General features: G+C 42.4%; 1 protein-coding gene across 4 annotated transcripts in view; it reads right to left on the bottom strand.

Moving 5' to 3' along the window:
* NELL1 (neural EGFL like 1) overlaps positions 1-9,847 on the bottom strand; it is a 373,450-nt gene extending 363,603 nt beyond the window's left edge. The window contains exon 1 of one of the 4 annotated variants that reach the window (XM_083463723.1): positions 9,457-9,847. In XM_083463723.1, coding sequence (XP_083319849.1) covers positions 9,457-9,505 — 49 coding nt within the window. In that variant the 5' untranslated portion in view covers positions 9,506-9,847. The remainder of the gene's footprint in view (positions 1-9,456) is intronic. The other 3 variants (XM_083463722.1, XM_083463725.1, XM_083463724.1) reach the window with 3 other exon arrangements.
* Positions 9,848-13,181: the final 3,334 nt, after the last annotated feature.

Genomic DNA, 13,181 nt, shown 5'->3' with positions numbered 1-13,181 from the left:
TTCTCTTTCACCTGGATTTCCCCCAAGTTCACTCTGTAGGGTTGAGAGAACCCCAAGAAGAGGCAGGGATGAGGAAGGGAAGTTCTACCAGGCAAGCAAAGCTGATCTCCTTAGCTGACAGAACGATCTCCTTGGTACTACGTTGACCTTAGTCTCAAAATGCAATTCTGTACATTTCTTCTCAGAAGCAAGTCTAATTGAATTAAGTGGAGCTTATTACCCGGTAGGACTACAGTCCTGGCCACACAGATGACCCATGCCCTCACTTATTTACAAAGTACAAGGTTTCCTCCTTGGCATTGATGGGGAAGAAGACTACAAAAACTAGACTTGTGGCTGTTGGAAGGGTCAACACACATTAAAATCCATTTTACTGGTGCAGCAAAAGAGCCCCATATACAGTAGCAGGCTTCCACATATGTGGAATAAACTTCTGCAAAATGTGAATAATCTCACACTTAAACAACAACAACAACCTGCCATTTCCGAAATTTTATCAAGAATATGTAATATAAATGTGTGTACAGTGGTACCTCGGGTTACATACGCTTCAGGTTACATACGCTTCAGATTACAGACTCCGCTAACCCAGAAATATTACCTCGGGTTAAGAACTTTGCTTCAGGGTGAGAACAGAAATTGTGCTCTGGCGGCGCAGCAGCAGCAGCAAGCCCCATTAGCTAAAGTGGTGCTTCAGGTTAAGAACACTTTCAGGTTAAGAACGGACCTCCGGAACGAATTAAATATTTAACCCGAGGTACCACTGTATATGAGACTACAAGGGTTCCAGGAGAGCATTCTGGCTACATTCTTAGAGCTACACTTACTTAAGTGCATTGATTTTAATGGTTCTACTTCGAACATGTCTAATGTTGGATATCCCACAGGCTATTTTGTTCATATTTTGGTAGTAGCTGTTTATCTTTCCCATGCAAAAATAAATCAGTTAAGATATGAGTGGGTATTTATGCCCAGAGGTCAGAATGAAAGCTGTTTCTGCATCTACTTAGTCTAGGAAATAAAAGATAGCAGCAGACTCATAAAACTGCTCTGCAGGTGATTATGCACTATTCCAACGAGATCAACAGACTCAGAAACAGATCAGTAAAGCTGAATTTTACAAGGGGGAGCCAACGTAATGAATTATGTAATGTGGCATGTGTCTTGGACGTATTGCAGAAATCACCCCTGTTCCTTCTGAATTTTTCCAGTGATTTAAAATGAAATCAACACAAAGGAATAAATTCCAACCATGAAATGAATAGTAAAACTGCAACTGATCTCAGTGCTTTCAAAGTTGAACCTAGATATTAAAGTTTATGAACGATGTGTGCAGAAGCCTGGGTATCCCTAGTCTCCACAAGGTTATTTTGGTCTTTGAGGATTTGCTCCTGTTGGATTTGTGAATTGGGGACCCTTGTCAGCTAGCTTGCCCAAAATCCATTCTACTATAGAGTACCATACTTTTTACGGCTGCATTTTTGAATACTATACTATTATACAGAATATTATTTTAACAGATGTGTGGCTCATTTAAGACCAACTCACATTTTGATTTTACAATAAGGAAATGATCTCTGTGTCACAAAAATGAAAAAAACAAAGGGTTGTGAAAATGTTTCTTTTCCACAAGGAAAACAAATCTGATGTGTTTTTACAAACTGTGGGCACACAATATATCTCTGCTTTTTTCTTACAGAGATGCACAGATTTTTCTTTGTGCCAGAAAAACAACAGGTGAAGAACTGCATGACTTTTATATTAAAACAAAAAACAAAAGAATAGACTGGTAAATATAATGTGTATGAACATTTAAATTTAGAACCTGTTTTGGAGATTTCAAAATTTCAGAGATTTACCAGCAAGTCAGACCTCCATGCTGCCACTTTCAATATGGTTGTAGAAATTCCTGCATCTGCTTTACACAGATAAAATTTGAGTATGTTCCAAAACCTACAGAAATAAAACATTAAAGGGCTCTTCTTTTACCAGGCAAACATCTCTACTCAGAATTAAGCAACACGGAAATCAACAAGACTTGCTCCCAGGTAAGTACTGTAGGTATAGGATTGCTACCCTTAATCTCATGCATAGTTGGCAGAGATGGCAGGCCCAAGGCCTTTTAGAAAAAAACTAGTTTGCTTTTCTCCTCCTTGGTATAATATTTGGGGGGGGGGGGACAACTGGCAATTTGTGCTCTTTATGAGCATCCAAAATTTGCTGCCTGCCTTGCTCTCTTTAACGATAGGGTCAGTTAGCCCTGTGAAGAACATCTTGAAGAGCTAGATGCAGATAGGTAGCCGTGTTGGTCTGCCATAGTCAAAATAAAAAAAATCCTTCCAGTAGCACCTTAAAGACCAACTAAGTTAGTTCTTGGTATGAGCTTTCGTGTGCATGCACACTTCTGTGTATCTGAAGAAGTGTGCATGCACACGAAAGCTCATACCAAGAACTAACTTAGTTGGTCTTTAAGGTGCTACTGGAAGGATTTTTTTATTATTATTATTATTTTGAAGAGCTAGACATATTATTAAGAACTCAATAGAAGCTATTATAACTAGGTAGCTGAATCCTGATAAAACTGTTCTTAAGCATCTTTACAGGAACACCACATACATTTCTTCACACAACAAAAGCAAGTTTGCGCAACCATTTATTTTTTTAAAAAAATCACTACTGAACCCCTGTCTACATGATGATGTGACATTACACGCTGCCAGTTTAGGCTCAGGCTGCATATTTGGATGCCAAGTGAAAGACAGGCCATGCAAGTTGTTTATGTCACATAAAAGTCAGCTCAGCTTACATAAATGTTTAGGGAAATTTAACACACTAATTCTGCAGTACCCAAGCATAGTGTGAATTTTATCGATATCCCGTATTAACTGGCCTTTAAATCTCCTGCTAGCTTCATTCATAACAGATGTTGAGAAGAGCCACAGAGGTGTATTTGACTTCACTTTCAGGCTGGTACTGCCATCTTCAGTAACTATAACTAAGGTCTATAATGAATGGCAGAACTGAGGAGAAATGCCAGGTCCACCCAGAGACCTGATATTTTTGCAGACCTGGACAATGCTAGCGGTTTTAAATTTATACTGCCAGTAGTGCAGCGAATGCATAGTTGCGGCTCAATGGGTGCACAGGATCTAGACATTTCCTGTCAACTATTCCTTTTATTTCAGAGACTTTCACAACATGCAGCCAGTACTCCTGCTGTAAATAGAGGTGTATAGTCCTAGTTAACAAAGTCATTGTCATTGGAATACAGTTCCAAGTGTGTCACAAGACAATATCTTGTTTTGAGCTTTCCTCTAGTCCTCTTGTCTGTTTCCACTTCATTTCTTCAATTCTTTTTATCTCCATTCTTTCTCCTTCTCCCCACTCACTGCTCTTAGCCCATTTCTGATTCCTTTTTGCCCCTTGGTGGCTGTGCCCCTCAGACCTCTTCTTACTTTCAGATGGGTATTTATAATGGGATGGGTGCTCCTCATGCACACTTTTTTTATTTATGTCATTGTTTGCAGTTATCCACACAAGATCATTGGCATCAAAATTCCATTCCACACTTTTATACCATTTAAGCAAGATTCATCCGGTGGGGGCAATTTGGTATGCTAAAAAAAAGGAGAACTTGTTACTAATCACCCATTTCCAGTATCTAAATATTTACAGTATTAAGCCACTTTCTGGGGCTTAACCTCGAATTCCACTCATGTAAAGCCCCATCAGCAGAGTGAGGTGGTCATTTCAGGCAGATGCCAAATGTCATGAAAGAAAAGCAAACTGATAGTTATTTAACTTATCATTGTTGTATTTTCACTCCCAGGGAAATACCTATGCTTTTGGGGATTTTCTGGCTCAAGTACCAAAATATTCCTGGCCAGCCTTTGGTACTATGTACTGTGGCATGAAGAAGGGTTCTGTTGACAAGTAGATAACAAACTGGCAAGAGACCTTTGAGAAGAGACTGCATTTTATACAGGGATTTCAATTAAAGCCACCAACTTAGGACAGCATTAAAAAGTGGTTAAACAAATTCATGGAGGATAAGGCTATCAATAGCAACTAGCCATAACAGCTCTATTACTTGCAGTATGCCTTAGTTTTCTGGGAATCACAAACAGGAGAGTGCTACTCTACTCATATTTTGCTTGCATTTGGTCACTGTGATGAACAGAATGCCCCTTTTGTTTGACCCAGTAGGGGTCTTCTTATGCTCATATGAACAGCAGCTCCTTAGTGATATGTATCTGCCTGACAGTAATTTTGCTCCAAATAAGAGTAAGTCTGTAGTGTAATATAATCAGTATTGTTGTTGTTTAGTCGTTTAGTCGTGTCCGACTCTTCGTGTCCCCATGGACCAGAGCACGCCAGGCACTCCTGTCTTCCACTGCCTCCCGCAGTTTGGTCAGACTCATGTTTGTAGCTTCGAGAACACTGTCCAACCATCTCGTCCTCTGTCGTCCCCTTCTCCTTGTGCCCTCCATCTTTCCCAACATCAGGGTCTTTTCCAAGGAGTCTTCTCTTCTCATGAGGTGGCCAAAGTATTGGAGCCTCAGCTTCACGATCTTTCCTTCCAGTGAGCACTCAGGGCTAATTTCCTTCAGAATGGATAGGTTTGATCTTCTTGCAGTCCATGGGACTCTCAAGAGTCTCCTCCAGCACCATAATTCAAAAGCATCAATTCTTCGGCGATCAGCTTTCTTTATGGATAATCAGTATAGAAATTAATAAATAACTGGTTTCTATGCTTGTAAATCATTGAAAGCCTATTTTGACATAAAGTGATTTATACTAAAGAAATAAACAATCAACTACATAATTAAAAGGGGTCCTTTAAATGCTTCTCCAACAGCTTTGAAAGCTGCTCTTCTGTGAGTCATGAGCCATATTTAGATAAGACAAACACAAGGGTGGGATTTGTATGCGTCTTTCCCATAGAATTATCACTACTACAATGCTCAGTCCCACACAATCAGCCTCTATCCACATGGCTGTTAATATCCAATCAAAGTATGAGTTGCTCAAACCAAAGGTGGCTCTCATATATATACAGCAATGTTTTGGCCCCATAATTAATTTCTTTCTGCTAAGTTAAATGACAAAGAAAACTCTCCCTCCTTTGCAAATCTGGAAAATGATCATGTCCCAAAAGTATATGCCGCGAAGCAATGGGAGAAGAAACTGTCTCCTTCAAAGATCTTAAGGAAGAGCACAGGTGACTATTTCATTTATATCCAATGCCTTAAGTAGAACAAAGAGACAAGGCAATTCGTTTTTCTTCTTATAAATTAAAAAGAGCCATTAAATGGAAATCATTTTCCATTTTAAAGTAGCACAAATCATTGGGTTTGATTTTTTTTTTCTTAATCCCAGTTGATGGGAATAACCCACATCCTGACTTTCAGTTACATCTTCAATTTGCACCTATGTATTACCGCATTTTTCGCTCTATAACACGCACCAGACCATAACACGCACATAGTTTTTAGAGGAGGAAAACAAGGGGGAAAAATATTCTAAACGAAATAGTGGATATATGATTTTTGTGGTTCATGCTGTGGCCACAGACATGTGATCTGACAGTGAGTTTGAAGTAGCCCAATGCAAAAATCCTGAGGATCCATGTGGATCCATGCTTTGTAACCACGGAGGAGGAAAGGAAGGGGAACCATGGATCCTCTGCTCACGACTGCAGCAGATCCCCCCGCCACCCGCAGGCATTCACTCCACAACACACACAGACATTTTCCCTTACTTTCTAGGAGGAAAAAAGTGAGTGTTATGGTGCAAAAAATACGGTAAATTTTGCAAAGAGAAGGAAAAGAATTTGACCCACTAATGTTAAAGGTCTATTCACAGGATTGTGGAAAGTAATTACTCATGTCAACAGAAAAAGTATCTTTAAAGTAACTAATTTGTACTCAAAACCCTACAGACTTCCCACCTTACTGTGCTTTTATCAGTCTCTTGGCTACCTGGAACATGACCATCATTGAAGAGCTTCACTTGATTGCTGTATGCCTAAGTATCTCATGGATGCACCCCCAGGTCTGAATTCTTTGCTTTCATCTTGGCTATACAGAAGGAACATTCGGTTTAATGCACTTACAGTTAACCATCCTCATGAAATATTTACTGCTCATAACTATTATGAAACTTCTTTCAAAACAAAAAATCTTGTCTGACAAAAATCTAAATAGCAAAGGATGCTCACCACAACTTTCCAAATTATTCACCTCATAACTAAGCCATAACATTTTCCTGTAATTTTATGGATGAGAAAATTTCATCTAACTGCATCATCCACATAACTTATTCACATGAGGATCTACGAGTAAAGACCTGGTTGTTAATTAGATCCTATTTACAGGATTCAAGAATGAGCAAGTTGCATGGATGGCCTATGCAGACAAGGATACAACCATTCAAGGTTAAACATTCAAGTCCCAGTGATTTCCATAAAACAGGGCTAAAGGCTCATGTATCACTCTCCCCTAGGTAAACAAATAGGATTTATAAACTGCATAATATTGGATGACTTATGCCCAAAGAGTTTCCCATTTGTGGACCATACTTATTAATCACTCCAAAGCACATTTGATGTAAAGTGCTTTACAGACTTGTTTTCAATACCCTAGTGAAATAAACTGCTTAATTCCTTTCTGATTAGTGAAATATCCAAGCTGACATAAAGGGGATCATATGTGCAGTTTAAAACAAACGCAAGTCCCAACTACCTAACTACCATAAAAGCTTATTCCAGGAGCCACCTAAGCACAGGTGTTCTAATGGATCTGCCCCCTTAGTCTTAAAACTAGCTATAGCTGAATATCAAATACAAGCTCAAATTATGCAATCTTGGTGATGTATCTGTAGAAGTAAAGATATTTTATTCACAGACATCTCCAAAAGAGTGCCCACCAGACTGACCCTAAAGATGCTTTACTTTAGGAAGTAACAGCACAATCCCTAACCATATTGACTCAAAAGTTCTGTTGAATTCAATGGGGCTTACTCCAAGGTAAGTGGTGTTGGGATTGCAGTCTAAATCATGCTAAATTCAGTGCAACTTACTAAGTATGCCTTATACCTGCAGGGTTTAGACACAGATCAGGATAAGGGGAAATACTGAAATGTTGGATTTTCATTTCAACTAGGGAAGCAATATCTACAAAAAAAACTATTTAGAAATTTAACTTCCTTCAAAATCATATAAAACAAAGAGTCTATTTTAAAAACTCTGTAAACAGGTGGGAAGAGAACAAAAGAAACAAGCAAAAAGCCCAAACTATTCCTGCTTAATTCCTTTTTTAAAAGAAATGTTCCTAATTCTCCTAACTGCACATACAGGATTGACAACCCTAGAGAACTATTCCTATTAAGGCACCCTTTTTAATTAAGATGGCCCCCACTGCAACCAATGTAGCAAGTATTTGTTAAGAGAGAAAGACATAAGGATAGCAGCCCACATGCATCCATTTCTTCCTTCTGCAGGCTTTCAACATTATGATCAGATTGCCCTAAAAAGCAGTTTGCTCCAGTTAAGTCTCAATTAAAGTGTGTTCTAGAAGACAGGAAGCTAAAGGGGGCGGGTAATCAGATGTGCACAGAAGGTTCTTTTTTCCCATCCCTCTTGAACAGGAGTACTCTGACAAATCACTATTATAAATGCCAGAATTAAGCAGATTGCTCCCCACCATGTGAAATGAAAGCATTCTGGAAACCAGCTGTTTGTACTCCCCTCCGTCTCTGTCAAAGAAACCCTTAGGGACCTGATCTCTTGCATTCTCTAAAGTGGTGTGCAGTGGGTTTCCCTAAAGCTCTCCACTGTTAATACTTAAAATCCTCTCCACCTTCTTCGTAAGCAAACAAAAAGAAGGATGGATGTCTAGGAAGATTTCCCAAACTTTTCATTTCCTGAATTTTTGCTAGATTAAAGCCTATAAAATAGAAATAATAATCAAAACAAGCAAGTGAACTCATCTTCGGGAAGCAACAGAAAGTTAATGTCCAGAACGTTTCCGGCACTCAACTGGAAAGAGGAACAGGGAGATTTCTCACTGAGAACTAGACTTGGAAAAGCAAGACCACTTGTCATACACACAGCGCCCTGAACTGTTAGCAGCCGATTAATGGTGGCTGTTTTCTTTCTTTCATCAAGGCCATTGTGATGAGCTAGGATCACTGCATCCGATTTCAATATCTCCAGCTGATCTTATCCTTGAGCGTTTTCCCTCCCTATATTTTATCCTTCTCCTGGATCCGACATAACAGTTTCAGTGAAAAGCCAAGCTAACTGCATGTCCGTGGCTGAGAAGACAATAAAAGAGTGCCACCGATGTGCAAAGCCCAGAAACAGGCACTCCCGCTTTTCTGGGAGGAGAAATCCCTGGTGGAATAACGCTCATCTTAAAACGCACACGCACGCACACACACCCTCGTTGTCTTGCGAGCCTCGACAAGGAGATTATCTACCTCTAGCAGGTAGAAGTCACCTGCTTTTTTCAGCGTGCTCACAGGAAGGGATGAATGAATCCTTAAACTGCTGCTTGCGTTATATGAACACATCAATTTACCAGTCATAAAAGGCTTGAAAAAGGGGGATCATAAGGCTAGGGCGGGGGGGGGGCGTTGTGGGTCTAGGGTTTGCAGTAACGACTGACAAACGTAAGCAGCTTGCTCAGCTGCCTCTCCTTCCACCGCGCGCCGCCGCTGCCACTGAAGCGGTCCGGTGCCTCCTAAAACAGATTGGCTGGGGTGGGGCTTAAGCAGGACTTGCAAGGTCCTGAGAGAGCTACTGCCATTGCAATGCAAAGTTTCCGAGTTCCGCCTCGCAAGCCGCGGCAAAAACGGGGAAAAGGCGGTTGGATGGGGCAGGTGGCGGCGCCCTGGGATCGCGGGTCTCCTTCTGGACCTCCAAGGTAGCCAGCGACACTATCGAGATCTCTTTTCCTCCCACTTTCCAGCCCTTGGGCTTCTGCTCCCTCCTCCCCAAAAGCCACAATCCATAACGGTGGCTTTTCAGCACAAAATCGATTACCTTAAAGATAGAACACCCCACCCCTTTCCCCTCTGTCCCCTTGATCCTCGCCGTCATTCACTCACACGCAGCCCAGTTTCTGCGCTAACTCGCGGCTGGAGGACTAGAGCAGAATAGTCCCCGGTCCCACTTTTCAAAAAGAGAGGAGGAGAGAGAGATAGCCCCTAAGGGGAAGAGATCGGCTCCTCCACAATGCCAACTAGCTATCTATTGTCTTTGCAACAGATACACCGAATGCGTGAGCGAGGATTATTTCCTATTAATATATTCTCCTCCGTAATGACCCCCGTGCCCGTCGAGAGCAGCGCCTTTGCAGCTGCTTCGCACCTCCCTTTCCGTGAAAGGCTGCTGGGGCGGGGATGCCCCTTCCCCCCCAAAAAAATCTCCGTCCGCCACCCCTTCTGCCTTACCTGTTCTCGCAGCTGCCAGGCAAACCCAAACGCCTACAATTACATCCATCTGGGCTGGTCGCGCTGTATTCCCCGTTGAGATCCCGGCGCACGGCAGAGCCTGGCTCTAGCACTCTTCGGAGCTGCGGAGCCTCCAAACTTGAAGCGCTCGTTTTGCCAGGGCTTCGAATAGAAAGAGAGATGGGGAGGGAGGGAGGAAGGAAGGGGGGAGGAAGAAGAGAGAGAGCGAGAGAGAGACAGCGCACACAACCAGCGGCCAGAGCTGCTACCCTGGAAGAGCCCACGTGCTCTCCTCGGGGATGATCCCGGCTCTGGTTGCCTTTCCCCCGCGGGGCTCCGCGGCGCACGCCCAGCCTGACGCTCAATCTTTGTTCAGCTCTTTCTCCTCCGCCGCCCCCGCCGCCTCCAGTTGCCTCCGCCTGCCGCCAGGAGAGTGGCACCGTGAGCTCATCGCTTGAGCGGATCCCCCTCTTGGCGCCTAATGGATCAGTCTGAAGCACTACCAACCCCCTCTAAAGAGGGAGGCAAAGGCATCTTCTGAAAGAACCTGGAGAAGTGAACAGGAAGGGAGGCTGTCCAGAGAGCCGTCCAACTTACTCCGAAAAAGAGAGAGAGGAGTCTGCTGCTGCTGCTGCTATAATTCGCCTTGCGTGATAAATAAGAGCGCTTCGACGGCAGGTGGGGGAGAACAAAACAGTATCGCTTTATTCGGGTTAATTGATAGGGCTCCGAGCCCCACTGTCTCCCTTTCCATCCATGCGTTTATATACCTGCCAAATGAGGACACGCCATACATCTGTTAAAGTAGTAGAATCTGGACTACGAAATGCGATAGTCCAAGACGTTTCGTTTTCCCTGTCTGCCTGCCCCTGGGAATATACCTAAGAACAAACTATCGGAGGACAAGGGGAGGGCGGCTTGAATGTCTGAAACCTCCTGCCAAGTAGCAGGGAAGATTTTACTGCCCATCATCTGCTGCTGAGTGGGAACATAGCTGCCTGTATCCATCCAGCCATTGACACCATTTAGATATATTGATTAATAATAGATAGGCAGTGAAAGACTGCAAACAGCTAACCCAGGCATAGGCAAACTCCAGCCCTCCAGATGTTTTTGAGACTACAATTCCCATCATCCCTGACAACTGGTCCTGTTAGCTAGGGATGATGGGAATTGTAGTTCCAAAATATCTGGAGGGCTGGAGTTTGCCTATGCCTGAGCTTACCTTTTAACCCAGGGATGGGGGGACCTACACCTCCCCAAAGGTGGTTGGATTACAATTCACATCTCCCCAACCATTGGTCATGCTGGCCTGGGGCTGATGAGAATTGGACTCCAGCCACACTTCCCTGCTTTGATCACCTCGGTTTCTTGGCCCTATTCATGTTTATTTAGAAGTAAGCCACACTGGGTTAAATGGGACTTACAGTGGTACCTCGGGTTACATATGCTTCAGGTTACATATGCTTCAGGTTAGACTCCGCTAACCAAGAAATAGTGCTTCAGGATGAGAACAGAAATCATGCTCCGGCGGTGCAGCAGCAGCAGGAAGGCCCATTAGCTAAAGTGGTGCTTCAGGTTAAGAAGAGTTTCAGGTTAAGTACAGACCTCTGGAACGAATTAAGTACTTAACCCAAGGTACCACTGTATTCCCAACCATCCTGCTGTGACTTGTTTTATATAAAAAAAATAATCAAAATTCAGCAAACAGTGCCACAATCAGTTTGGCACAACTGTGTCCCATTGACTTCAGCAATAATTGTGTGCGCACAGAAGTTGTAACCAATAACTTGTAACCAAGGAATATGAAACCCTGCTCAGCAGCAGCAGGGCTGTAAGCAAGCCTTCTGTAGAGGTTCAAATAAGAGAATTCATGCAGTGTGTTCCTAAGCACAGAAGTAAATTCTTTTAAGATCAATTGAGCTTAATGGATCCATTGTTCTTAACAGATCCATTGAACTAAACACCTATTAAGTAAGCTTAGCATTTGCAGTCTTAGGAGGCAAGGAAACCACAATGAAAACACTTCTTCACCATCCAAAACCACCAGCAATTTTGATACAGCTAATCGTTAATTGATTGCATTTGTCATTTTCTTGCATTATTAGCAGCAATTTTGTGTGATTCAGAGTAGATTAAGAATATGTGGAGAATGAAAACAGTTTCAGGAATCTGCAAGCAAATGACACACAATGTAAGCATATTCTTCCTGCTCTCTACCTGTTGGGCTCGTTCTGCAACAGCTGGTTCTGTTTGCATATAGCTGGAATACAGAACATTGCAATCACAACCTTCAAGGTTTTTTGCAGCCTTTGTATTCTGAGGAACTTTTCAGATTTACAAATAAAATAGGAGCATTAGTTTCTTGGCATATATTCCAAATTCTACACCACATAGTTTGACTTTAAATAATTGGTTTGGCAGCCCTAACTAAAAATGACACTTTGCTTCCAATGCAAAGCAAAAGAACTAAAATGAGTTATTTTTTTAAAGGGGGTTGGGGAAGAAACAAAGATTTTATGAAACACAAAAATCCAATTTACAAGCAGTACATTATGTATTCCCCAGCAAAGGCTTGTGAATTCATTAATATCACTGTGAATCCATTAATATCACAGTAACAGGGAGCCCTGCAAACCTAAAGTAAACTTTGCAAACTGAAAGTTGCTGGCAATTGCACTACGCACTGGATAAAATTCGTTATATTCAAAGTTTGCTGCAGATTCTCTTGGGTATGCTAGTAGCAGCAGTATGTTTTCAGTTTCAGAGGATGGACTTGGAATTTATCTTAAGCATTTATATCATATCCGTCAACATTAACATTTCCAATCCAATTAAAAGACTTCTTTGTGTTCCTCGCCCACCTTGCCTCAAATGACAGGGAAACCTGGAGAAGGGCCTCAGAAGAAAATCTTAATTGCGGAAAGACTAGTTGCCCACAGTTCCTAAACTTTCTTTATAGTGCACACCTAAAGTTGGGTCTAAATCATGCTGGGGATGGGCTTTGCATGCACTCTCCTCCACAGTTTGGGTTGAGGTGAATGCCCATGACTATAGCAAAATGGTTACGTGGCAGCAGTTTATACTGTTTCCTGTGCCTGCTTTCCCCTCAGGTTTCTGCCTCTTCTACCTAACCATGAGTCCCTTGGCGTGTGTTCCTCCTCAGACCTTTTCTATTTAGCCATGTACAGAGTATGAAGACAAAGCCAAGCCTAGTGCTTCTGTCCACCGTGGCATGTGGTTTCTGGCCCAAAGTTCACCCTGTCTTTCCCCCCTTCCTCCATAGCAAATTTAGCAGTGAAAATCCACCTCCTTACCTCAGCAGCTCTTTTGAGAGGCCCCTCTTAAAAGAATTTCACCAGGTGTTGCCTTTCTCATCATAGTTTGCAATAATGGGAGAAACTGCACCTGGAGGAATTTTCTTTCCTGAGCTTCTCTTAAAGGCACAGGTGCCTTAGTAAGTTTTGTTCTGTCAGTTGTATGTTCCCCAGGGTTGTCTGGCCCTGAAATCATCCGATCTTGCCACCTTTTCCTGGCCTTCCGCCTGTAGTTTTCAGGACAGGCTGATGTAAAGAAATTAAGAGGGGGAGATGTTTCCCTCACCACCACCAATTTATCTCCTTATTAGGAGAAGCTTCACTAGTTCAATTTCCCCACCCCAAGCCTAGTGTTCAAGGTAGAGGAACAATATTCATCGACTGAGTGGGAAGTCGAGGAACAATACT

Source organism: Podarcis liolepis (assembly GCF_965112155.1).
Source record: "Podarcis liolepis genome assembly, chromosome: 1".
Lineage (NCBI taxonomy): Eukaryota > Metazoa > Chordata > Lepidosauria > Squamata > Lacertidae > Podarcis > Podarcis liolepis.
Note: the sequence above shows the minus strand (reverse complement) of the source record. Positions and strands in the feature narration are given on the sequence as shown.